The sequence below is a fragment of the Bombus vancouverensis genome, chromosome 15 (genome assembly GCF_051014615.1).
Source record: "Bombus vancouverensis nearcticus chromosome 15, iyBomVanc1_principal, whole genome shotgun sequence".
Lineage (NCBI taxonomy): Eukaryota > Metazoa > Arthropoda > Insecta > Hymenoptera > Apidae > Bombus > Bombus vancouverensis.
In genome coordinates, this window is record NC_134925.1 from 5,485,815 (window position 1) to 5,512,197 (window position 26,383).

Consider the following 26,383-nt stretch of genomic DNA (forward strand, 5'->3'; position numbering starts at 1 on the left):
TGTTCTACGATATAATTTACAGATATTTTTTTATCTTCCTTTCGACTGTACGTTCTCGCGATTTTTCAGGGAACGAAAATTAATTAATTAAACGAATCTATCGCATTCTAATTTCGACGAAGGTACAGTTAGGAGAATAATTCAAATTGCGGTAAAAAGAAGTTAAAAGAAGTTCTGCCTAAAATCTCTCTCGTTTCGTGCTTAATTCGAGAAAGAGAAACGACGTGCGTAGAATTCAGAAGAAAACGAAATGCCAATCTTTCGTTCACGAGTGACGCAACGATCAACGCCGATGCGTAATCGATTAAATCGAATTTCTGCCAGCGAAACGCCGGTTCGTCGCGGCAAAGTAGCATATTTATCTACGTTTATGTGCTGTTTTCTCGTTTCGAGCTAGTTCGACCTAGAACAGCGTGAAACGAACCGCAAGGGACGAGAGTAAATGCTTTTTTACTCGCGAGTTCGGCTAACAAAATGAACGATAAGAAGTTTTAAAATGTCGCGGTTAGATAATAACGCGAGAACAAAAAAGAAGATGAGCTTCTTCGTCGGTTAGTTTCACCCTTTAACCGCTATACGTATAGTTAATTTTTATTTTAGTCGGCGAAGTACAGTGTGATATTTGTATTGGTACCGGAGTTGATTGAAAATGGAACGGCGTTTTTGCTATGCGATTAACAGACAATTTGTCTTCCGTTGAGAATATTCTTATCGTTCTATAACCACAGAACAATCAATTTCTAATGTATACTTAAATATCCAATACGATAGAAGTAGAACAAATTAATACCAAGCCTCTATTATCCCAACTATGATCGACCGTAATTTCGTAACGCACATATAAACATTTATCGTTGTAATGATTACACGTGCGAACGTCTATTATAAGAACTGTTCGGTTATCCGAGCTGTTTCGTCGACAACGACATGTTCGGATAAACGAACTTCTACCGTATTTAAAATAATTGTAACTAAAATGGTAGGATGAAGATAAAATACTTGTATATATCGTGCTGAGTAAAGTTTGCACAGGGGAATATTGCTTATTGGCGTCCCATTTAACCAAAGTTCCAAATTTTTCCAAGTGTTCTGAACCTTACCATAACTTCATTATCATAAAAAGAAAAAAAAAAGAAAAGAAAAGGAAACAAAAATTCATCGTCTGGGTTTCGTCAAAATTATTAACTATTAATACATAATACAATAATACGTAGATAAAACAAAGCTACGAGCGCTGGAATACCTTCGTGAGCCTGTACGTATCGATGATTTTCAATACCCGGTGCAATCGGTGCTACGTCTACGTACACCTAATTGATTCCTCGCAAACAGAGAACTCCCTAACAATTTACAAAATGCTCTTCCCAGCCCTATGTCTTCCTCTAACAGCAACAAACTGTCGATACCACAATACCACATTAATTTTCTCCGAAGCCAAAGCGATTCTTGTCCAGAGGAACGAAGCAAAAAGAAAAAGCCGCTCGATCCATCGATCTGTCGTTGGTCGAGTGTTACCAGGCGACGGGGAACAGAGTCGAGACACGCCGTTCGCTTTTTCCTACGACGTTTCCCGTATAATTGGCTCGGACGTCGGTCACGGGACCGCGAAGTGTCGTTCGCGTCGACGTTATAACGGCAAAAAGCGATCGTGTCTGCTCTTGCTACGAGAGGCAAACGGGTAACGTTGAGAATCGAGCCGACCAGCCTATTCGCGTTTCAATCGTCGACCAGCTCCAGGAGAGAGGTTACGTACGATCGATATCGATTGCCTTTTTACGCCTAGGTTTTTGCAACCGGTGCGAACGCACGGATCTCCGTAGAACGTGGCCGTTCCACTCCACCAGAATAAAGTTCCTCTATTTAATTAACATTTATCGTACAGATGCGACGAATAAAATGTATCTTAAATGAGTGGCGATGCTATTTTTAGTTACAGAAGCAGGGATAAAAAAAAAAAAAAAATAGTGGAACGTATAAATAAACCATATTTGCTGTGTATAAATATTATACATCTTCCATATTATTAGACATTCAATTTGGTATATCGTTAACAAAGCCACGTTTCGTAGAAAGAGAACGATATATCGTATATCAATGGATTCGCTTCAACGCGTAGATCAATAAAATATCAAAAGTAACCCACGGCAAATCGTATTTGGACCAACGAAAGGTTGCGTTTATTTTATTAAATTATATAGAAATAGGCGAAAAGAAAAATGAAACGAAGAATGAACGTAACGCTAGATCGCATTAAGAAATCATCAAACTGTTCGAGAGTGTAGTCAAATTAACGAATCGTTGGAAAAAATAATGCGTAACAAAAGAGGAAGATAAAGTAGTATTTGAGAAAAGCGACGTTTCATATTTAACCTCGTAATATTCAAAATGATGCAACTAATAATCTGTTGCAAGAATGATTAACGTTAACATGAAAGTAGAAGAACGTAGTGGGGAAACAAAGTTGAAACGTCCGATAGGCGATCGTAGGCATGTGGTAACACTCTCTCGACAACATCACGTGCCGTGCGCACGCTCGGCTGACTCCTCTAACGCCTTACAGGCTTATGCAATTGATTCCCGTTCGAGCTTTTAAGTCTCGTCCTCGTAAGCCGATCGGCAATCACGAGGAGCTGTTTTGCCTCGCCACGCTATTATCCGCTTCTCTACGTGGCTGGGAAATAATATTATTTGCTCCGTACCCCTTCGATCTTCCTCTTTTTCCACCCCTATCTTTAGTTTTTCCACCCTTTTTCCCTTGCTTATCGAAGCCTTTGACGCGCTCGGACGTCTTATCAGCTTTTCTTCGACACGCGTACAGACGATCTGAAGATCTTGTAATTTTTACTCGTTAATACCAAGCTGGGGTCATTCTGAAACACCAAACTGTACGTACGTGTGTTTTACTATCGATATCTGTAAGAAATATTTATTGCTCACGAGTTTCTTTCACGTTTATGAAGATTATCCTCTTTTACGCGAGTCTCACGGTCTTAGCGAACTTTCAAAACTCGAATTACTCGTTAAAAGCTTACTCAACGAGTAGATTACGAATTTTTATACGTTTATAAGAAATTTGAAGGTATAAAATTGCGCAGGATGCACGTAATACGAAAGAGATACGTGAAATGTCCAAAATGCAATGCTTCGTGTAATACTTGGTAGGTAAAACAATTCTCCACCGAGGTTCTGCTTCTTCGATCGTATACTCACAAATACGAATATACATCGAATTCGTCGATGCAATCGTTCATATTAAATATCGCTGTTCGAATCGACGTCGGTAGTCGTTTTACGCCTTAGAAAGAATGTCCTTTGTCTGATTCGTTGTTGAGAGACTATACGTCAGTCTTTTAATTACAAGGAGAAAAAGAGGGGGGAAAAAAAAAAGATTTGAAAAGCTGTTCGATAGAGGCTGTGGCAATGAACTTTCTACTTTCTTGATAAACAACATCGGTAAGCCGCGCGAGTCGCGCGTAAAAGTGGAACAAGTATTAATTTTTCGCCGCAACGTGAGTCAGCCAGGTAACGGCGCAGCAGCTTTTATGAGTCATAAAACGTTGTATCGAAACGCGAGTACAAAGTTTTCCGAGCGAGCCTCGAAAGAACGCAGAATTAATGACGCTTAAACACGCATTTCCACCAATACATTCCCACTCGCCCGTTTTTCCCTGGATCATTCCTAAGAAAAAACTTTCTCGACGATTCTTCGAATCACCTTCCAGAGGAAATTAATTCCACAATGAATTAACCTTTCTCATAACGGAACCAGGCTATTTTATGCGTATCATTGTATGACTCCGCTTCCTAGAATATTCCAATTGATTACAATAGATATACGATCGATTACGACTCATTGTTCGAAGATGTATCTACGAGCCGCGAAATTCTTCTTATCTTGCATTAAATAAACGAAGGAGGTACAAGATAATGGACAGAACTTCGCAAGAATAATATAGAAGCAAATATCGAATTTTCTTTCGTAATTTTATACTTTGGCAGTCGTTTTTATTTCTCTGGAATTAAAAATCCTTTCATAGACGCGATCATTTATTTTTTGAGGGATATCTTCTCTTCTTTTAATGCATCGCAACATTTATATCAGAATCGTGACGTATCGAAGTTTAATTATAATTCTGACGTTAAAATCGTTTCAACCGATTCATCGTTTTAAAGTTCAAAGATATAGCTGCTATTCATGCAATTATTTTTATCTTACATTGAGTAGATGAAATAACAAATTAAATAGAGAAGGAAGGTAAAAACGGCGAATAAAATTCTAGAAAAATAGCTGAACCGAATACCGAATTTTTTCCATTGACTTTATACTTTCGCAATCATTTTCCTTTCTCTGATACTAAATATCGCTACGTGAACGTGATCGTTTGTTTCTGCTAAAATCTTTGCATTTCGATTAAAGAAGCGTAATTATAACTCTGGCGTTAAAATCTTCCCAGGAGAATTTACATTTTAATCTTCTTTCCTTCTTCCTTTTTATCTTACTATCGTTATTATTTTTTTCAATTTAGAAGAAATTGGACACCGTGTAATCCAACGACTACGCCACTGTCGACCTGTATCGATGTGTACACCGTGCCGTTGCAATTACGCTCTCGAGTGCATCGAACCCGTGTAGGTGAAAGTGAACCAAAGCGGTTCTCGTACGTTCGTTCGTTCGCTGAGGAGAGCTCGCTTCTTTGTTAAAACATCGGTCCAAAGGTTAAAGTCGAAAACCAACGTCGCTACAATGACGGATCATCGTCATTTTCGTTTGGATCCACGTGAATCGATTTCTAAGAAATCGTACTATCTCGCTAGAAAACGTACTTGTTTCACCATAGCGTTCAAGGATGAAAGAAAAGATGGATAACTCTCTTTTACGTCTTATAAATGTGTTCTGTATGTTTCTCATAAATTTATCACAAGCGTTTCTTACTTAATGTTTATATATTTTTCCAGGTCTCGTTGTCTTCGGTGCAATAATCTTTCTCTCAAAAATCGAGATACAAATTTGACGTTCGTCTATATTTCAAATAATTTTCACGTGGACGAATCTTTCCTAAATTATTACGTTCACCGAGTTTCGAATGGCGCGTTTCATCGCGGAAAATAGGAATTAATGAAAATTACGGGGAATCGAGAGGAGTTTCGAATATTTGTACGCGAGAGGTTGTTTGTTCGGATATTTTTACGAACGACGAGAACGAGTTGTGAATCGACGTACGAGTTTAAAACGCCTCGTTGCGTCGGTATCGATGAAATTTAACGAAGAATACGCGGAACGTTTCGCGGGGATATGATCGAAGAGAGGTTTCATTTGCCTTTTCTCCACGAAATGAACTACGTTACGTTAGCCACCTGTGATTAATATCGTTCGAGTGACTCGTGTAGCTGTATTTACAGAATTTATTAATTTCGTCGTTAGTCTCTTCGGGATCTTTCTCGTTCCTAGAATTATTCGAGTCTTTGCTTTCGACGAATTTGTTCATCCGAATTATCGGGATAATTCTTTGTTACACGAGTACGTGATTTGTAGCGTATTATATGACAGGCATTATGCTGAAATCCACAGAAATCGTCGCGACGAAGCGTTGCAACCAAAGACATAAAGACTCGGTTACAAAATTTAAGCGTGCAACAATACGAATTTTTATTATAATTTTAAACACACGGTATTCCTTACGAAGCTTACACACGGGATACGCGATATCTCTTGAAAGTTTTTAATAATTTTTAACGACCTTTCGCGTCTACGTATTTCATTTTTCATTTATAGAGCTGTAATATCTACGAACAGTGTACACTGTATCCACTTTTTAAAGTAGAATTATCCGCTTTTAAACAAACTTTCGAGCAATCGAAGGCAAGAAAGTATATGTTTTAGCGAATGATCCATAATTATACTTTTACTTCATAGCGTCTACCTCTTTAGACGGTGAATGGTCACGAACGACTATATAGTCATTTTCTGCAGATAGCTGTTTGTTAGTGACTACATGTGACTATAGTTATCGTTCTTACGTAACGTTCCTGCGGTAGATCCGACCACTAAAAGTGATTCTAATTGCTTCTACATATACGCTAATTGTTTAGCGATAAACGCGTGGTATAACAGTTATCACCTACCTTGAATGAAAATTGGTCATTAAGTAGAATTAATTACGATTATTTTCGCATGTCATTCGTTCGAAAGAAAGAACGATACAAGAGGACAAATACGAGATATATTTTTGAAATTTTCTTTCCTTAAATCGACAAATCTTTCTTCCGAACGCTTCTCCAGAAATGAAACGTCTTCTCAGAATTATTTTCTCCGTGTTACATCAAACGAAACTTCGAAACCCGCGCGCTTACGACCTCCCTTGGCATCTGTTAAGCACGTGTTCCAAAGGCTGAAATAAACCTGACAATTTCAGCGGCAAACACGGTTTCCAGTGCCTCGTAAGAGGTACACCACCTAATATTCGAAGTCGAAGTACAACCTTATCGCTGAATGAGTCCGCGAAGCAGTAAAAAAATAAAAGGGAACGTAACAGACTTTTCAGCAGCACTGATTTCGATGCAACGTTTGTTGGTCGAAGCGGTTGGCGTTGTATTCTGAGTCTCGCGACAAAAGACGCAATAACTCCGTTAAAAGTCCACGGCATTAGCTTATGAAAGACGTAATATTCGGTTAACAAGTTTTCCAAGCGAAGAAACCGCCGAGTTACGTCATTGGTTAATCGAAGGAAATTGTCACAGGCTTAAACCGGTGCTCGTAATTATTCGACCGATTCTACGCGTCAACAACCAACAGATTACTTTTTCTTTTCTTCGGGGTTTAGACAATTTATCGATAAAATTACAAGAGAAAGGAGAATAAAAGATTTTCTAAAAATTGATCGCAAACAATTTCGCACTGGGATTTTTTATCTTTATCTAATTTTTTTTGCTTCAATTTTAGCGTCTTTTATATCGAATATCCGTCGACTATTCGATCCCTTAATCTCCAAGTATGCAAAATTCAAGTATCTTTTGGTATTTCGAATGTTTGCAATCTCGAAATGAAACACATTCACTTAATCTACAACTACGGACATAGCCCGTAGTACGATGATCGAACCAAACGTAAATATTACGGGCATAGGCCGTAGTACGACGATCGGGCCAAATATAATATACAGGGTGGTTGGTAACTGGTGGTACAAGCGGAAAGAAGGTGATTCTACACGAAAAAAGAAGTCGAAAATATAGAATAAAAATTAAAAAAAAAAAATTTTTTTTTTAATTTTTCCATCGAGACAACGATCTACAGTGAGATCCGTTATAACGAGACATGATAAAGTGCACGCGTACCGAGCGAATATTCAAAGTCGATTTTCTCGGAAACAAAGCCTCAAACGAAAAATTTGTATTCTATATTTTCGACTCCTTTTTTCGCGTAGAATCATCCCCTTTCCGCTTGTACCACTAGTTACCAACCACCCTGTATAATATAATATATAATAACTTGTTTACGTTTTCGGCCTAAAATTCTCGAACGTAAATCGTAGGTTAAGGGATTAATGTAGTAAATTATCTAACTTTTCTACGAATATAATATTTTTGACGAATATTTCCAAAGGATCAAAGACATATCGAAGATCGTGAAAAAATAAATCGTATAAAATTACGATGTTTCATATTTGTTTCTCGTATTTATAAATACTTTTAAGTATTGCTAAATATCCAAGTGTGCGAGACCTGAATAGAAGGCAGACCGATGTTCTATATATAAAATTGAAAAGTTACAGACTTATGCTGTTTCGGAATTCGTGTCCTCGCTTCTACACTTAATCGATAAAAACGTTGGCATAAATTATGCTACGCCGTTGAACTTTCTGTACGTGGACGTGGACAGTTTTACGTATGTATATCCTGGATCCAAGAATAATTCACCTTTTAAGTTCCACCCCTAATTTTCCTCATGCCCTGTTAGATACTCGGGCCGAAGGAGATGGGGCGACACCTAAACGCAATTAAATTCGCCCGATCGAGCAGCCAAGTCACCGCGAATTCTCCAATTAGGGTAAATGTATTTATCAAAGGGAACGCGTCGCGGCCGTGCATTAATCTTCTAATCCGGACAATGACGCACGTACAAATATCGGCACAAAGAGAGGACGCTACCACTTCTCGCTTAATCGTAATTAAGCACCACTCGTCCGCCTCGATCGATTCTTGCCGACCGTTATGGCGCTGGCGGACCTTCATCCCTGCGATCGAATCTTATCGACATTTTCCGTTACAACTTCTTCGGCCCTTCAGTATTTTTAGAATTTCCGAAGGCTTTTTTTTTAGTACGACGTATGGAAAGTCATGGAATAATATTGGACAACTCGTAGACATGCTTTATCAATATATTACGCGTGTCATAGGAAACATTCTGAAATTTCATTAGCATTTTTGTATAATACATGTGGACGAAATTTGGTATACAGCACGGTCATGAAAGCTTCCTGTGATAAATGTTCCAATATTTTCGTTCGCTACCTAACGTAGTACGGAAATAAGTTTAACGAATGTAAAAGGTTTTTAGCGTAATACAGTTCGTAAATAAATCTCGTTCCATACGGGACACAGAAAATTTTACCGATTGTCATCGATGAAACAACAAGCGTTCGCTTCAGTTCTTGCCTATACGTTCGTAACAGTGATCGATAAGCCACTATTATTCAGTACACATCGTTCGAACATTGACGTCAAAGGATGGACAGAGAACACGAACACGTTCGTACGAATCTAAGGAATGCGAAAGATATTTGGGAAGACACTCGTTGAACAAAGGAGGAGCAATCGTAGAAATATCGAAACGTTTACTTTAAAAATTTCTTACGAATATATCGTGTGCTTTGCGCGAAACATTTTCAAATTTTCGATGCAATCACCTGTTGCCTACGACGAAGGAAAAAAATGATTTTCGAGAGTATGGCATGTACGTCAAAGGAAGAGAATGCTTGTATCTTCCGTTGCCAAGGCACGGAACGGAAAGCAGCTGCACGTATCTTATCATCGTCGACAAAAGGCGAAAAATAAAAGCGGACGGTCGATCGCAAGGGAACTCACGAGGAATCCGAAACAGGCCAGAGCCTTTCGTGTCTCGAAAGAACTCGACGCAGGTGCGAACCGGTGGACACGTGCACGTGCAACTATAAAATTTTTATGTTTCTAACGCGACCACCGAGACCAACAACCAGATACTGTCGTCTCGGAAACGATCGTGTCTATTTCGAGGGAACGCATTCTTTAACAATTCCTCGGCAACAAATTACATTTTTTGAAGAATTAATTAAATTCGATTCTTCGTAGAAAAGTGTGAAAAATATGGAGGAATTAATAAGAAATTCTATTAACAAGTTAACTAAGAGTACTCACTCTTTGGAGAATTAGATTTATGGAAAATATAGATGACGAATTATTCCCTCGATGGAGTACAAAGAGTGAGCTTTAATCAGGTTCCAGATCGAATATAAAAATCGCAATTTATCGATGAAACGACAAATACATAGATAAATAAAGAGACGTTCCAATAATGGAAGACGCCCGATGAAGAATTACAAACTTGTTGACTTCTCCTTTGGTTTCCACCTCCATAGTTCTGGTCTACGTTTCTTCCACTTAATTCTAGAGAAATTTATCTCGCAAATTGTTATTTCGCTTCGTAGAAAATATATCAAAAGTTGGACACTTTTAAATTTACAAATTGCTTCACCCTTGAGATACATAAATAAGCCTCGTAGAGGAAGATGCGATAAGTATCCGCGATATTTTTCCAGAATTCCGCAAACACCACGCGAGATTCCAGCTAACGAAACAAGAATGATGTACGAGGAAAACAGCGCAACAAGAGTGACAAATTTATAGCGCCGGGGTTTCCGACGAAAATTTTTCAAGCGTGGATTATAGATGAATCGACCCATAAGCATCGGGGACATCTTCATAACCGTACAATATCGAGCAATGACGTTTTTAAAGAGTTTGTCCGTTTTTATAGGCAACGCGAAACGACAAATGGTAAACGTCGTGTAACGAGGAAAATATTTTCGAGAAACATTTTCGTGATAATACTTCACATATAATTTTTTTAAAAATTGAAGAGAAGAAAAAGAGGAAAAATAAAAAGAATGGTATTAAGCATTATCTGAAAGCTTCCAAACTAACGTAGAGAAAGTACGAAGATTTTTAGTTTTCCTGTCGTCGAATTTATTTTCACAAAATCGAACGCCTCTTTTACTTCCGAATGGAATTACATTAAGTTACACCGAGAGACCAGGATACTTCGTTAAAAAATAATTCGAACTTATATTTCAAGTTATACCTACGCGACACGTTTTTATAAACCAAACATTAAACAATGCAAAAATTAGCATCGCGTGTTGAAAGCAAAATTATAATGACGATCAAACGATCATAATTAACACCAAATTTCTGTTTCTATAGTATTACGTACATAGATCGCATTATTCTAAAAATACAAGTCTCTAGAAATACGCTCAAATAAAATTCGATCGACAGAATCGATAACCTCAAAGAAAACTTCGATATCTTTCTCAAAAATCTCCATTCCTCAAACTACACCTTCCGTCGATACAAATTCCTGTTCTTATTAATTTTCTTCTTAACATTGCTTATGTCATTATTCATTATTATTATTAATATTCCCTACACAAATCGTTCCATCTCTTTCATTTCCAAAAGAAAAAAAAACGTATCTTCTCCTTAGAGGAACATTCGAATAGAACTCTTCAACATCGTCGTCGTCGAAAAACCTCGATTCGTTAAAATCACACTATTCGATCGATACGATGTTCTCGAAGAAAACCAGATATTTTTTGAAGAAACTCGAGGAAGGAGGAGGTTTCAGGAGAGCGGCAGAAGGAAGTGGATGGTTGGCCCTTTATTTTGGATTACGCAGGATGTGTGGAGGTCTGGAGATCCTAATGAAGGCACGTGCTGGTACATACGTTGCGCGCTGGCCGGGCCAGCCAGCCTCCTTTGTCGACCGCGCGACACGTCGCCCCTTTGGACCAGCTAGACACAGTTTAATTAAGCGAAACCAGAGCGTTACGCCGGCCGTGTGTATGTACACGTGTCGGTGAACACCCACGCAACCCGTGTACACTTCTACTGCAGGCGGCAGCTGCACACGGCTCCGTCGTGGCGTCGCGGCGCGCTCACCCGTGCACCGTCGCGAGTTTAAATACACCCCTTAAACGCTCAACGTCTGCACTCAGATATCGCTACTCACTCTGCATTCCAGATTTTCGAGAATCTGGTCTCTAAGCTACCGGAGACTCGATTCGAGATTTTCCGTCTTACGTTACGGACTTTGAACTGTGCGTTTCAAGGTTCCAGTCGTAGGCTGTGAATCGTCGATTCTCGATCGTGATCTTCTTCGTTCTTGATCCTTGACACGATTCTTCATCGACGACTTTTGATTTTCAAGCTTGAACGTTCGATTTTTCAATTAGCGATTCTTGATTTTGCTTGGTTCTCGACTCTTAAACGTCTATTCTCGATCGTAGACTCTTGGTACCTAGTCGGCGATTTTTAATTCTCGACCATTCACGATCCTCGATTCTTGGGTGTCGATCTTCGATCTATGATTCTTCATCCTCGACTCTTGGCTCTTAATTCTCGGCTAGGAACTTTTTACAAACAAGAATTTTGTTTCACTCGAACTGTGAAAGTTTCATTGGTCGGTCATATTTAACCTAAATATTTCTAGCTGTGCAATTACACTCGTGACTTCTGTCGCATTTAAACGGATATATATATACACATACGATTAAAAACGAATGAATAAATTATGTGTGTGAGAAGTTGGTATCTGGGTAATGAGATTTAGCGTGATGTAGCTTCGTTAATGAGATTTCGAAGCGGCGAGGTGTTAGGAGCTTAGATTCTCTTAACGAACTACGACGTCCGCTAATTTCGCATGGTTTAAGCTTTTATTGTTGCAAGTTAAAGAAACTTCGTACAAAAATTTCGGCTCGTTTCTTTATTTGTATCTTTACTGAATTTCCTGCCAACTCTATTATCAGTTTAAGTCCATAAGCTAACTTTCTCATCAAAGAATCTTCTAAGATAACAAAATTCCAAGCTGAAATACTTTTCGTACACCAAAAAATCTTCCAAAAATTCCCAACATCCCGCACTCTAGTAACTCCTTAGCCTTAAATCGACATCTTTCTCCGAAACTTTTCCCGCCACTACCAAAATCAAATTCGTCGCACGCTCCGTCACTTTCGAAACGTAGAGGCGAGCGTTTGCCAAAAGATTGCAAGTCAGCTCGGGCAATGTCGGTGGCGGCTCGACCGTCTTGACCGAGTGAACGCCGTTTAATTAAGATAAAACGAAATTCTCCGGCCGACTCGTGTAGCTGGTCGTGTACAGAGCCACGAAGAGGAGGAACCTCTATTCGTGACCGGAACCGCGCGAAAGCGCCGCGCCTCTCTTCCACGTCCTTTCGCCTCTTCCCACCCCTTTCGCCTGCAACCCCCTTTACAACCCGTTTTGCGAGCTCGCTTTACGAATGGGCAAGTTTAAGCGAGGCGTAAGTTCGTACAAGTTGGCCTCAGCGACTCGAGTATCCGTCGTAATAAATTGCTAAGCCGTAGCTCCGGCAAGCCACTCTGCGAAACGTCCAATTAATCAGGGGATGTTAATTTCGGGTGGCGCGGCCGCTGTTCGAAGGGGATGGCGAGGCTGGACTGGGATTTTAAGCGAGCCCGATTGATTGCCGCCCTTTGATCGCCAATAATTATCACGACCAGTCGCTTCTACGGCTTATTAATCGATTTTCCCTTCCACTTCGTGAACATCGTTGACGCGGATTCCATCTTCATCTTCCGAGAGAGATGAATGGAACTAAGGGATGCTCGGGGTGAACGAAGGTTTCCACGATGTTTGGATAAGAAAGTCTCGGTTGTGGCTGGTTTTTGGGGGGAAGATTAGGTGGGCAGAGTGTGAACGAAGGGTGAATTGATATGGTATCGAATGATATGATAGAAAAGATGAGGCGAAGAAATGATAAAGGGTTGGTAAATGTTGCTGGTCGATATAAATTGCATCAACGAGAGCGAAGTTTTGCGGGGCACATTTGTGATGTTGGTATGATAGTCGACGCTGCAGAAAAATAAATATATTATGTCTTTTTTTTACAATAAAGAAATCGTTGGAAGTCTTATTGATCTGCAGGCCCAATGGGACTAGCGTGGTAAGGGAAGCAACAGTTTATCAGTATCGAGCCATGTCATTCGTTACAGTCATTTTTATTACATTGTACAGTGCAGTCTCGTTTAATCGAATATTATCGAATAATATTACAATATTATATAATAATATTACACCGAATAATATCGTCGATATAGGTTGAAATGTTTCGTTTCATCTTTCTGTTCTACTTGTCAAACAAGATCGTTTCTTACTAAACAATTAAATCTAACCAAGGTCTTACACCATCTTGCTATTAATTCAACGAGGGAGAAGCTTCTCGAGGCGTAAAAAATACGGCGGTAATTCGATTCTTTAAGGAAAGAAACAAGGAAGCGATCGGAATAAACTGAGGAGCGTCGCGGAAACGCGGGAAGAAGGAAGAAACGCGGGGATCAAGATTCCATGAAAAATCACCGCGTGCCTTCATGAATTATTAAACCGTTTTCCCGGCCATCCTGCGCCGCGTAATCGCACAGAATAATTTTCCCTTTTCTCGAGCCCGATACCAGAAGCAATACACCACCGGCATAGACTCGCGTGATGCTTTATCTCACCGCGGGGACGTGTTAAATCGAAATTATAAATCGCGAAAAATGGCACGAAAATATCAGGCGACGATTTATTGGCCGGGGCGCACGCTCGCACGCGCCCAACTTCCTCGCGATAACGCTACGACACGCACTCGCGTGACCGGCACACTGTCTCGGAAAGCTCGCTGATGGATTCGATTACGCGACGCGGGAAACGGAGCGCAGGTCAAAGGAAAATCGGAGAGATTCCAGTGAAATATATCGTGTTACACTCGTGGGACCAATCGTCACCAGGGAACCAACCGAAATCCTAAATTCGATAGAGTAAATTGATTTGGGAATTTAAAGCGGGACGAATATATTGTTTTCTGAGGATGTTTTGTTCAATCGAGATGAATTTGAGCTTTTAATTGACGCTCTATGTGGCTGGAGAGTTGGACTGTAGTTGGGGCAGGACGTTTGACAATTAGACGTTTTAATTATTATAAGTGTGGGACTTTATTTCTTGAAATGGTAACAGGCTCGAGTTGTTAGTTTGCTTCCTGATTAATAAAATGATTAAAAAAAATACTACTAATCTTATCTTTATTCGTGGAAATCACTCAAATTAAATACGAAATAAGGGAAAGTAACAACTGATACCGCGGAGATATAAGATAACGACGATAACAGGAAACGATTCGTGACACGGGCCATATTTAATAATACATTATACATAATACAAAATACAGAACACAGAACATAATTCGAAATTTCATTTTTCATTTGTCTGCGGAACGAGGCATCGGAAACATAAATATGAAAATGTTGTCGCGTTTCTCGACTTACTTTTGCACGTAGAATCACTACCCGATCGCTTGTACCATGATTTCGGAGACAGCCTGTACAGTGAGAGGAATTTCAGTATCACAGTAGATAGAATTAAATGCCTTCCTTATTACACAGGCAGTAATTGCTTCTTTAACAAACTCGAGTAATTACGATATATTATATTCGATATAGAATACTACATATTATATTATATTAAATTTTACTGCTTCCAATCGATTTCTCATACAGTAGCGGAATGTAACTACGATCAGCAAAGTAAAAGTTAAACGTTTTAATTATCGTATACGAACGTAATAGCGCGTAATTATTTGGCAAGATTTGGTAAGAAGTTTAAAACAGCTAAGACACGAAACAATTGTATTACTAATTTCGTTTTATTTTCCTTACCACTCGCAACAAATGTAATAAACAAACGCGATATGGACGATACACTTAGCTCTCGTATCTTGCAATCAACGGTACAATCGCGATACTGTTAAACGCCGAGAATCTCGAGACGCGATGTATGAATGTCGTTTCGTCGAACGAAGACTTACAGTCCCCGGGAAAACGTCGAAGTTAACGAACAAAGACCGTTCCCACGGAAGTAGCGCGGCCTGGAATGCCGCCGAACGACTTATGCCAGCCGACTACGAGAAAACGTAGAAGCCGATAATTAGTACATAAAAGCTGAAGCGTTACGGTAACACAGGCGGATAATGTCACTTACAAGGGTGAACGAACCAGAGTGCCTCGGCCAGACCAGACCAGACCATACGACACATTGCTTGTTTGTCTTGCTCCGGCGATTTCTTTTATCCGATCGAATTATCTACGTTCGAGAGCGTACGGAACATAACAACCGAACAAATGCCCGTGTTTTCGCGTTCCTATTGCGCGTGCCATCGTTGAAATTCTAATCGACTTTCGTCGTTGTACGGATTGTATTGTGCGCGATACGTAGCGAGCAAAGTGTTCGACATTGGTTGTTCATTGGGAATACGTTTTCTTGGATTTTCTTTCTTCGCGAGTGCAACGTGGATATGTGTAGGTGAAGTGGAATTGATTTGTAAGAAAAACGTGGAAGAAAACGTGTACAGTCGGGGATAAAAGTGAGCGGACAGGTAGAGGAAACATGGAATCGACGAAATTTCGTCGAATTAACACGTTACATGAGTATCGAAGTTTTATTTATTACACGTTCCCGTAGTTCATGTATTATTTAACGAATAATTCGAAATAATTAGATCGTCGTGTAAAGATTCTTCCACCACTATCTGTCCTCTTACTTTCGTTGCTGACTGTATCACCTGGAATGTAACAACGTTCTAAACTGTGAAGCGTGGAAATTAATTGCCTTTATTAAAATAAATTTTCTCATTATCCAACGACTTTGTTTTTCAATCGATTCTACTTTATAAATACCAAAGTGAAATTTGTTTTCTGGGTCATACGAGTTGTAAAACAAGTTTTCATTGAGTTGCAACCGAGTTTTCGCTTAACAACCGTTCCACTTCCTCGTCTTTAAATTATTTTGCTTGCCGGTAACGTTCTTGGTCAGATCGAATAGAGACGAAATGGAAAACAGAAGCACAGTGATAGAAAGGAGGCAATAGATGGAGAAAGGAATATGCAACAGGGACGAGGAGATGAATGTGCGATAGAATAGTCGGGAAGGGGTTGATGCAGATAGGAGAGAAGGGGCGGAGAAGTTACGAGGCTGTTTACAGGCGGCTGTTAAACCGATCTAACTCATGGCCGGCCAATGCACTCGCTGCAACCGCGGCGACGGCGTTCGCATGTTGCCCGATACAGTTCGTCTCAAAATTAATTCTTTTCCTCTTTCCTTTTTCCTTTCGTTTTTCCGCGACAGCTATATTTCCTAAACGGCTGTTACGAAGTATGACTAAATATGCAAATTGCTGGTACTTCGCATCTGAACGATGTACAAAAATGAAAGAAAGAGATGCATATATGCGTAGCCTGTGTCGGTAAAGTAGTAACTGAACGCATGTATAGTTCATTGAATATTTAACGATCTCATTTAAACAATTTTATGGTCGACTAGAGTGCATAGAGTCTATTTTCGAAATGCCTTTGAGGTCAACAGCAGTACATAGTACAATAAATACGTATACGTGTGTTACATTAGTCGTAGAAACGAAAGGATTAATATGGGATATTTGTTAATATCTTCTTACGATAAAATTTGTGACGCATCTGTCATTTTCTATGTAGAATCGTTGAATATTATTTTTTTTAGATTTTCGATAGTGTCGGTGTCTGGTGTTATAATTTTATTTCTCCAAGTCGGAAACGTTTGCGACATATGTTGCTAGCTGGAAACGTTAATTCATCAACGTTTATTAACATCTTCGTTAATCTTTCTATCCTCGAATACTAGACGTTAGAATATATCGAAGATAATGTTTGAGATAAGTTCCGAGACGGAAATTCTTACCTAGAATTCTAAATCGCGACATAGGAATACAGAGATTAGTCTGTGAAATAAATTGACGATTGAATTCATGATACTTTGCATGTGAAACTTCCAACGAGAATACGTGGAATCTTAAACGATTTAATAAATTCTCAAAGAGGCAAAACCCGAAGATACGAAGCACAAAGCGAAACCACGTGGATTCGACGTCGAATATTCCATCAGACCATTCGAACGATCTTCGCTATTCTCTGGATGTTCGCCAGTCGGAGGCAAGCATCGCGAATTAATAATCGACGGTGAAAACGTTAATGATAACCACGCGTCGCGTCTCCTACCTTCGTCTAGGACCTAGACTCTAACCTGAGCCCTTTGAACACACAGCCAGGTACTCTCGACTTGGTCTTCACGAAGCACACCCGCTGACTTCGACACGAGAATTCCGCGCGAAGTATTTATTCATCAGGCTCTGGTACGCCTAACAGGCGGGACAGGAATTTCATAATGCCGGTGTCACACGGTCGTATCGATTGGAGGGCCGACCCGTGCTTCCCGGACTCTCGGCCCGCGGCAAAAATGTTGCATCGAGCTGCTCCGTCGAGAAAGGATGTCAAAGAATGATGAGGTTGATAGCATGGGAACGACGAGAATTTCTGACGTGGCTGCTGGCTGTTCCAGATAGAACAGAGAGAGAGAGAGAGAGAAAGAGAGGGATTATCGTGCTCCTCGTATTTTCCTCGTGTCCGATGAAGGTAGATCGCTGCTTTTGTTCGAATCTGTGGATTCTTATTTGGAGGATCTTTTGCTTAATTGTATGTTTTACGTTAGGATCACTTTAAGTTTGTATAAATATCGAGAGACGAGAGGTCTTGTTGGTTATAAATTTTGATTCGTGCGATTAATGTGCACGCACGCTAAATATTTTCGAAATCGAAGAACGTTTCTGTCTAAATGTTTATGGATATCGGTGTGTGTCGATGATAGTGAGGAAATATTCAAGACAATCTAATAATAAGACGGTTTTGTATCTCGATGAAACGTTGCATACGTGTAGATAGTTGGTTAACTATGGGATTGTTTCATAAGTTATGGTAGTCTTGAAGTAACTTTCGAAGAATCTTCAGAAAACTTGGCGTTCGATGCAGCTGACTACATCGTTCTTGTTAGAATCATGGATATGAGTTTGCAAGACCTTCTAACGCCAATTTGAGTACTACCATACGGTTCTCCAATTATCCTCAAACGACTTTGCATATCCTTATATGACTTTTAGACCATCTTTATGCCATCGATCATAAAACTTTGATTGATCCTGAAGCTACCTTAAACATTCTTCAGCTTATTTGGAATTACGTACAAGCGACTAAAAACTATCGATTCCTTTCTTGTCTGAAGTTTCGTGATACGGCCACGATATTAGACCGAACGATCACTTTCAATATACGGTGGCGAACAGTTTAGAGGTAATCGAGCGGGTATTCGCGCGCGTACACGAGTTGTTGGAGCGTGACGCTCTCGAGAAGAGGAACAGGTAAAAATAAAGGCTGGGAAAAGCGTGGAAAAACAGCGAACGGGGGTGAATTCTGGCGAACGGGCCGCGTATAAGGGCGGCCGGCCTCTTTTAATAATTCAAACGAACCGATTACACGTTCCTTCTCATGGCAACAGCGCGTGGACCTAGTTAGAGGAGGATTACGGGACGCCGCGCCGGAGCGTTCGGTTTTCAAGCCGGCTGCTGCGCCTTTAAGCCGCTTACACTTTCGCCTCTGATGCACATCCACGTCCGAGTTTGCTTCTCTCTCTCTCTCTTTCTCTCTTTCTCTTTCTCTCCTCCCCCCTCTCTCTCTCTGTATGTCACTATTTTTACGCGATCGCTAATTTTCCATTCGTTGTAATTTACGCAACTTTCCATTACAGAAAAGGATTTTTCTTCGGGCAAACAATCCCATTATTTTCAAATACTTGGTATGAAAGAATTTAAGTATCTTTTTTTTTTTTAAATGCTTAATTTAGGTAAGCTTGGCACGGACAATTATTCTGTAGTGAAAAGATGGTAGAATAAAAAGAATCCTTGGTTTAGTTTTACGTAAGAGTAAATTAATTTTCAGTTTAATTAAATTCCTCTTGAAGCCTTTAGAATTTCTGAAAGTATGCCTGGATCACAAGGTCAACGTCTTTTTTATCTTTTTGTTACGGAACGTGAACAAATTAAATGTTTTATTTTCTTTCTCGAGTAAATGAATAAGAATTCACTCAGTTACACAGTTTCCACGTCTTCTTTTTCTCGACGGTATTTTTTTTATATTGGACTAATGTCGTTGAATCGTAGGATCGTTACCATATAGGCAATGTACGATAGCTTTTATCTCACTTCCTCAAGGAAAGTTTAATGGTTTTAACTCGATTTTTACGGACGAAAGAACCACTGTCGTGTCGGATAATCGAGTGCCTGGAATCGAGTGCTTGTCGCGAGTTTACGCGATACGACTCGATGCTTGTACATAATTAATTTCGGCCGTTGTTACCGTGTGATTTAGTGGCCTCCGGTGACTGTGGCTGGCCGAGCTGTAAAACTAATTGCAATTAATCGTAATTACTGTGCGCTGTTATTGGCGAGTTTTTGATCGCACTTCTTTGTCTTCGTTTCGATGAGATTTCCGAGAAAAAGGATTGGTTTAGAATCAGGCTGATACGATATTCATTAGATTGTTACGATCATTACTTTGATTGATTTTTTATATCATTTTAAAATACTTGCAAATTAATGTCTAAAACGTTGTAAAGTTAAATATTTTAGAAGTTCACATTGCTCTAAGCAATTGTTTTTCGATGCAATTTCAAAAAGGAAATATAACTTCTACTGAAGCGTGTCTGACCATTGATCGTCTGATTTTCCTTAGCTGCTTTGCTTCGAAGCTGACCGAAACGATTATTTTCTCGATAAATCGTATTACGACGTACATCGTTACGATATTTGACATACCGAAAATGACGCACTAAATTACCTAATATTTTATTTTAAACTTTTCGTTACTCTATGCATCGTTACTTTGGTTGGTATATTTAGAAATTTATTTATCATCCACGTTAATTATTTAAATTATTTAAAAGGAGTTAAGGAAAAATCAGGAAGTCCATCGTGGAAACTATTGATCGGTGCAAAAGCGGTTTGGTCAACGTTCGTCTGAGAAAATCCGATGGCCACATCTCTGGAAATTGAATATCTTACGGCTGGATCGATAACCGGTTGACGCGTCCGAAACTCGCAGTACCTTCGACGGACAGTGTCTTCGTCTGGGAATAAAAAAATTTAATCAAGCATTTCGACCGTTTTGCGAGAGCGGAAAATTCCGACGAAATGAATTTATGGTCTATCGGAGAATCGAGTAAGGCGATGATTACGAGTTCGGCCGGCTATTGCTCGCTTCGAGTTCGTCTTCGTTCGATAATTTAAGTAAAGTTTCACCAAATTGCAAAATAAGATGTAACTAAAAGATAATTCCTGTTGGACGTTCACAAGGGAACATACTTTGTGGAAGTTAGTTAATGAGAGTAGGAAAGATTTCGTGTCTCACGACTTTATCAGGAGAATAAAAATTGCATTCTCACAACTTCGATGTGACGGTTAATATTTTTAAAGAAGGCTTAATATAAGATGAACTTTAGCTTTAGAAAATATCCTTTCAGCGAGATGACAAATGTCCCAGGACGTAATCTAATTTGTAAATTACACGTAAATTACAATACTCCGTTTCAACGTCCGCTGTAAATATCTCAAATTCCAAAAAATGCAAAACTCTACTTAAAACGAAACAAGAAATTACATTCACAATGATTATATTTAAATTGCAAGTCTCCATCTCGTACTCTCCAACGCAACAGTTTTAATTGTCAAAGATTAAAAAAAAAAAAAAAAAAAAAAAACAGCGAACTTTATTTCAAACAAAACGAAAGGAGCATCATATTACAACCATAATAATTATACGTAAATCACAGTACTGCCATTACTAAAACGCAAGAACGTTGAACCAGGTTCCGGAACTGGTGGCGAAACTAGCTTTCGTTGGCGCGTCGTCGTCGCTTAAACGCAGAAGCCCTTCTCCTAAATGGCCGTGCATAACGCGTTTCGCGTCCAGAATGCATCCATCCAAGCCCGGAAACCGTCCACTCCGCGGCCCGCGAGACATAATACCGTTTGATGACGTCATTAAGCCGGAGCCAGCTTATTGTTTCTCGTAAAACGTACGTGCAAACGCGGTTGTGCGCGTCTCCAGACGTCTTTGCCTGGCCCGTTTCGTCGCCCGATGGCGAACAACGTCGCTGTCCTGAGAACCCCGACGTCGGCGGCGTCTCCATTTTCCTCGGCGGAACAATAAACCGGGCATAAACTTATAATTAAATGGCTGTAATGGCGCGTGTTTGCCACACGTGACGCGCCTCCAACTTATTATTGTCGGACGCTCGAAATAAATCTTCGCGTCTCCGACCGTTCAATACATCTTCGTAGTTCCTTTCCGTGGAACTTGAGGGCAGTATCTTCTGGCCGATGGCGTATCTTTATGTTTTAACGTTGATTTGGATTTCATAGTTATTTTAATTTTATTGCCTCTCGCGTATTCCAACGTTTTTTATGAATCAATTAATTCCGAAACGGGAAAACACTCGAAGAGATAAAAACGTGAATACAAAGCGAGAACAGCGGCACTAAGATACGAGATAAGAAACTCGCAAATGCAAAATTTCTACTTACAAATTCAAGCAAATTCATCCTAACCCTGCTACGGTTCTCGAATTTGTATATCGCAATCTCGCTCTGGTTCTTACGAATAAGAATACTTCCAACGTAAAATCGCGAAGAGAAATCGCGCGCGTCGATGGCAATTCTTTCGTATTTTCCTGAAACGTGGCACACTTTTCGAAAAGCGTTGAAAAACGCTGCGTTGCGTCGAAAATGCCCAAAATGACGCAGCAGGATTTAATCTCAAAACTTGCTCGTCGATATATAAAACGCTTGTAACCTTAAACCCTTGCGGGGAAAGAATTCAAACTGCGCCGATAATCGAATCAGTCGACCGATATCTTTTCGCCGTACGAGATCTCTGCAAGAGTGGAAAAAAAAAAAGAGAAAAGGATCAGCCCTTTTCCACCTGGCTCGGTGCAAGCCATTCTCGGGCCGAATGGAAATAATTGCCCGCTTTGGTATTCCGGCTGTATGTTTATCGCGCGATTCGTTTGGCTAATGGGCCATGATGGCCGCGATAATCGGCATCTTATCGGTTTCTTCCGGACACTTTCGCGGCGAGCGACTCTCTGCACGAGGTCGGCGTGCCGTGGGGACGCGCCATGGGGATTCCCCCGTTCAATTTCGCCGTCTGTTTGCCGGCTGGATTCCGCTCCATTCGTCGCTGGCCGGTCTACGTGACGCGAAAAACGAATGCCACCCCGCGGTTTTCCCGTGGCCCGTGGGTAATTCGAAAACCTCCGGACAAGACGAATCGAGGCCGCGTGAAATTGCTCCGCGTTGGTCAGACTACCATAGCTTTACTGTCGGAGTTTCGAGAGATAACGTAAGATGGGTTGGCTGCTTGATTCCGCGAGGGTGGGTTTAACGGTACCGTGTAATTGGTGGCGCAGTTGCATCTATTTATTTACGTGGCAGATAAATATTGCTAATTAGTTCGCGTAACTGACTTCAATGTTATTTATAATGTACTCCGTCATGGTGAATCCATAAATAGGCTATGGATTTTTATGCATTTATGGGAAATTCGAAGACGTGGAGATATGCACATAGCACATAATACGCGAAAGTATACGAAATAGCAGAGCGTCCTTTATGAGATTTAGAAGATCTTTTTCTCGAATTGTATTTATAGAAGTATGAACTTTCGCAGAAACTTGTACCCTAGACGTAAGTATCAGGGCATTTATTTGATACATTTATTAGAAAACGCTAGAAAATTCTGTTTTATTTGGTATTTTATATTATAAGGCACATACAATGCGAATGAAATACGAGGGGGACATCATTAGAGGAACAGTAGTAGAAAATTATAATATATTCTATTAGCCATAAGATAGAATAAGGACGTACACTCGTTACATTTATTGGAAAATGCTAACAAATTCTGTGTTATTCAGTATTTCACATTACAAGGTATATACGACCCGAATGAAATAGGAGCGAGACTCAGAGGGACAATGGTAGGAGATTAGGGTATATACCATCAGCCATAAGTAGTATAAAGACGTACACTCGTTACATTTATTGGAGAGCCGTAACAAATTTCACTTCGTGCTGTGCGATAAAAGTGAAAAATTACTACGGACGTATTAATTGATTATTAATGGACTATAATCTTCTTATAAAATATATATTATTCATGTGTAATAGAATTACATTTTTTTCATCTATATTCGCTGCTTCTGTGGATGGTTTAAAGTATGGGAAATTTTAAGGATCGAAAGAAAATTACTATAATAAGCAAATTAATAAAGTCTGGATATTAAGATCTCTAATTAAGATTAAGTGTTCGCTATAATTCGACCATCAAACGTATAACGTGGCTCGAGATTACAGATTGTTATATTAGGATCGTATTAAAATTATATTTCCTATAATAGTTTCGCAGAAATGAAATTTACGTAAATGCTGTACGAGATGTGAAAATTTAAGAATGTTATTTTTTATAAATCAAAATCAGAGAAATCGTTGTACACGGTATATTAAATGTTTAATTGGATTTTTGTTACAGGAGGGCACACCTCAGAAATTGCCTCGAAAAGTTGAAGGTGTTGGTTCCGTTAGGTCCTGAAACCTCAAGACACACCACGTTGGGTCTCTTGACCAAGGCCAAGCGTTTTATCAAGGTAACACTGCGAATTTATTATCGTAATTCGTACCGTCAAAAACGAAGGTTCATATTATTTACACATTTTACGATTTACTACTTTTAAATCAATAGTTTCAAACATTTTACCATTTATGCTGTTAAATCGATCATTGCACACATTTTACAACCTGTACATTCTCCCAAATCGCGGCAGATCAGATCGATTTCTTAAAAGAACACATTCTCGCGTCGTTTCCGCCCCAAAAGCTCAATTGCTTCAACTTCCAAATCACAAAATGTCTCGATAATCGTTGATCACGCTAGTTGAACACTAAAGTCATTCGAATCTCTCCGCATCGCACGACGCTTTTCCGCTCGACCGCGAAATCCTCGTCAATGAAACGCATTATTCTTCCCGACGATCTTCCGCCTCTACCTAATCTCCGCGAAGCAAGTTCGTGCAAACAAATACACCAAAATTGCCCATAAAACTGTGCGGGAGGCGGGGTACGGATGGTTTGAATATTTCATGCGGTGTTCCGCGAAGAAGCCGCGGTTCGCGAGAATCAACGAGCAAGAAGCACTTACGGAAAACATCAAGCTGCTTCTCCGCTGTATCTATGCATCTTCGCCTACACACCAGTCGAAAAGAAAGAGAAAAAAGCCAAGTAAAAAGAAAGGAGGGAAGACAAGAAAGTGGGTATGGGGGGGATGGGAAGGGAGGAGAGATTTCTGGGTGGAAAGGGGGTCGGGTAATTAGCAAGAAAGATGGCGGAAAAGATGGCCGAGTGTGAAAAGAATCGCGGTCGAGCACGGTCGATAAAGAAGAGAGATAGAATGAAAGAAGTCCAGGGGCGGACAAATAAAGTATTACACCGGTCGTCTAGTCTCTACGAAATACGAACGAGATGCGCCCCTTTTGCCTTACCCTTAGGTGTTCGGTCTTTTTCCATCGTTAGAAACCAGCCTGTTCTTCGTTTCCTCTCTTTCGTCTCTTCGACTCCTCGTTTCTACGATTTTACTCTTTGTCTTTGGTTTCTTCGCTTTTTGCAGTTTTTGCCCCTTCAATTTTTGTTCGTTTCTTCGACTATTTTCTGCTCTTAGATTCTCCTTCCTTCCTTTCACTTTAGTTTTCACGTTTGATTTCTTTGCTCTTTCCAGTTTCACTCTTCAATCCCTTCCCTTTCCTTCGTTCTCTGCCCTCGACACTCTTCGTTTTTTCGTCTACTCTTATCTTGCTCCACGATCCATCTTTTTCCTCCCTCTTTCCTCCTTTTCTTTCATTTTATTCTTCGTTCTTGGAGTTTGACTCGCAGATTCTCCTTCTTCTTTGTTTGATATCAATTTAGTCGATAGCTGACTTGGTTTTGTCTCTTTCCTTCGTTGCTGGTTCGACGATAAATCGCGGCGTTAACGAGCGACTGGCCTTAGATCGCTAATTAGTAAATCTCACCGTTTGAACGCTATATATATATATGTAGGTACCTATAGGTTTGTTGCAGCTTTCGATAGGTCGGATTTTAATGTGTACGCGATCCGGGTTTCGTGATATGTCAGGTTTATACCAACTAGCAGGGAAGGCTCTTTTGGTTGGTGAACGTGTATAGGTCTGCCGTGAGACGTAATCGATAGCATGGGAAGCTACAATCGTTGATCGTGGGACTGGAGACAGTGGGGTTTTAATAATTGATATATTTTATTGAAGCAAGATATCTCCTGTACTTTGCGTAAGAAAGTTGATAGGAACTGCTTGGTGCAATTCAAGAGTCTATTCGATACATCAGGGACACGCGTTCCACTGATATTAATTTTAAAATATACAAGGTGTCTCATATCACCGACACAAATTATAGCTATAAATCAACCGAAGATAAGGTAAAACCAAGGATGAACTAAAGAAATATATCGAATGAACATATTTTACTATATTTTGAACGATTTTCTAAATTCCCTAGGTTTCAAGAACTTGTTCAATGCTACCGTATTCTTTCGCTCATTTTCGACACATTGCCTGAAGGAATATTTTAAATCCGAAGAAAATGTGCAAAAATTCCAGTTGATTCGTATAATTCCTATATTTACAAATTTCATATTGAACATTGTTAAAACATTACGCACATTTCCCGTTTATTGAAACGAGATCAAGATCGAAATAATTAAAATAAATATTTGAGGATCGTACTGCAGGTTAATTCTGTGATATTACTCAACCAGTTAATTAAGCCAGGTCAACGTTAACGCAAATATTCCACTCGAAACAAAGGTTCCACGTGGGTGGAATATTTGCGCAAAAGCACAAAGAAAAAATGGACAAGTCGTACGCATTACCGTGGATCGTTCTAGATGAAGGAGATCCGGGGACGTGGATCGACGCGAACAGAGAAGCGAGTGCAATAGCAATGGAGGACAGAGTGAAATCTTGGCGCGGATATCTAATGCACGGCCGCGTAATGTACAGGTACCTGCAGCGGCTTGGATTGATGTATACCGAGAATCTCCCACGCGGACTCTGTATGCATGGGCGAACGGTGGATACG

General features: G+C 39.9%; 1 protein-coding gene across 8 annotated transcripts in view; it reads left to right on the forward strand.

Annotated features, from left to right (window-relative positions):
- Window positions 1–26,383, forward strand: part of Mxd (MAX dimerization protein) — a 234,108-nt gene that overhangs the window by 94,479 nt on the left and 113,246 nt on the right. For all 8 annotated transcript variants that reach the window (XR_013060165.1, XM_076624871.1, XM_076624870.1 and 5 more), the window contains exon 5: window positions 23,769–23,883. Coding sequence is in view for 7 of the 8 variants with exons in the window: in XM_076624871.1 (XP_076480986.1) it covers window positions 23,769–23,883 (115 nt within the window). In the remaining variant the exon portion in view is untranslated. The remainder of the gene's footprint in view (window positions 1–23,768; window positions 23,884–26,383) is intronic.